Source organism: Echinops telfairi, unplaced genomic scaffold, assembly GCF_000313985.2.
Source record: "Echinops telfairi isolate 266 unplaced genomic scaffold, ASM31398v2 ScPeMD7_70;HRSCAF=299, whole genome shotgun sequence".
NCBI classification, from domain to species: Eukaryota; Metazoa; Chordata; class Mammalia; order Afrosoricida; family Tenrecidae; genus Echinops; species Echinops telfairi.
The window spans coordinates 8,478,892-8,479,998 of record NW_022103968.1 but is presented as its reverse complement, the minus strand read 5'-3'; the positions used below and the strand labels follow the sequence as shown (position 1 = coordinate 8,479,998).

General features: G+C 49.7%; 1 protein-coding gene across 7 annotated transcripts in view; it reads right to left on the bottom strand.

The window, feature by feature from the left end:
- ATE1 (arginyltransferase 1) overlaps window positions 1-1,107 on the bottom strand; it is a 97,766-nt gene that overhangs the window by 16,937 nt on the left and 79,722 nt on the right. For 6 of the 7 annotated variants that reach the window (XM_045291632.1, XM_045291633.1, XM_045291635.1 and 3 more), the window contains one exon: window positions 276-396. The exons of the other annotated variant lie outside the window; for it this stretch is intronic. In XM_045291632.1, coding sequence (XP_045147567.1) covers window positions 276-396 — 121 coding nt within the window. The remainder of the gene's footprint in view (window positions 1-275; window positions 397-1,107) is intronic. 7 annotated transcript variants of the gene reach the window in all.

The window sequence follows — 1,107 nt, the reverse complement described above, 5'->3', positions numbered from 1 at the left end:
GTGGCGCAGACACCACACGCACTTAGTGTTGGAGGTTCGAGACCATCCGGAGAGACCACTTCTCCTTCTAGAAAATCAACCACTGACAATCCCGGAGTAGTTCTACCCACACGGAATGTCGCAACAGCCAGAGCCGACTTGACAGCACCACGCACGCACGCCACAGTCGATGAGCCGTCTAGCTGCGCCCTCACACAGACCACAGTCACGCCCCGTGGGTTCCCATGACAAAGCACAGAACTGCCGCCCCTCCAGCTGCACTCCCCCACACTTACCCGCTGCGGGGTCCGGGTTGAGACGGCAGTACTTGGAGTTGTCCAGCGAGGGCAGGCACTGCCCAATGGGCACCCAGGCATACGTCTCCGGACACAACAAGTCAGAAGGTCTGTACTGACCCTGCGGAGGCGTGAAGTTAAGAGGGTAGGTGTTACTAATAGTCACATTCCCCCACTCCTGAAAAGGCTCCAGAGTTCCAGGAAGGGTGTTCATCATATGTTTTAAACAAAGTTCAGTCAGACGTAGCTTCACTGTAAACACCTTATACAGTCGTGTATAAGCCGAGTTTTTTCAGCACATTTTTAATGCAGTTTTTGCAGTAACACTTGGTGCCTTGGCTGATATTCGGGTCAGCTTATACTTGAGTATAAATGGTATACGTGACCCTCCCTGCTTGGCAGTGCTTTCCTATCCCGAAAAAGCAAGTTTGAGGAAAGGCTCTCTGTGACCTGGAAGGCCGACCGAGTGCTCCCTCCCAAGGGGCTGCGCCCTCCACACAGGGGCTTCTTGCGAAGCCGCTGGTCAAAGCAACTGTCTGTAAATCGCAAGTCATCTTCCAGTCACCCAATGAGGCTTCTTTTCATGTCAGAGCACTGTAAAGTGAGCCTACTCCCCAAGCAGAATGGCACCGTCCAGAAGTACACACTTATTCTTTCTTTAAATCATTTTATTGGGGGCTCATACAATTCTTACCACAATCCGTCCATACATCCATTGATCTTTTCATTTTATAGATGCAGCTCATCCTATCCATTCTAGTCTAATGTATTTTAAAAGGCTTCTCAATATACTCCCATGCCAATCTGAACTGATAAATGTACTAAATAACTT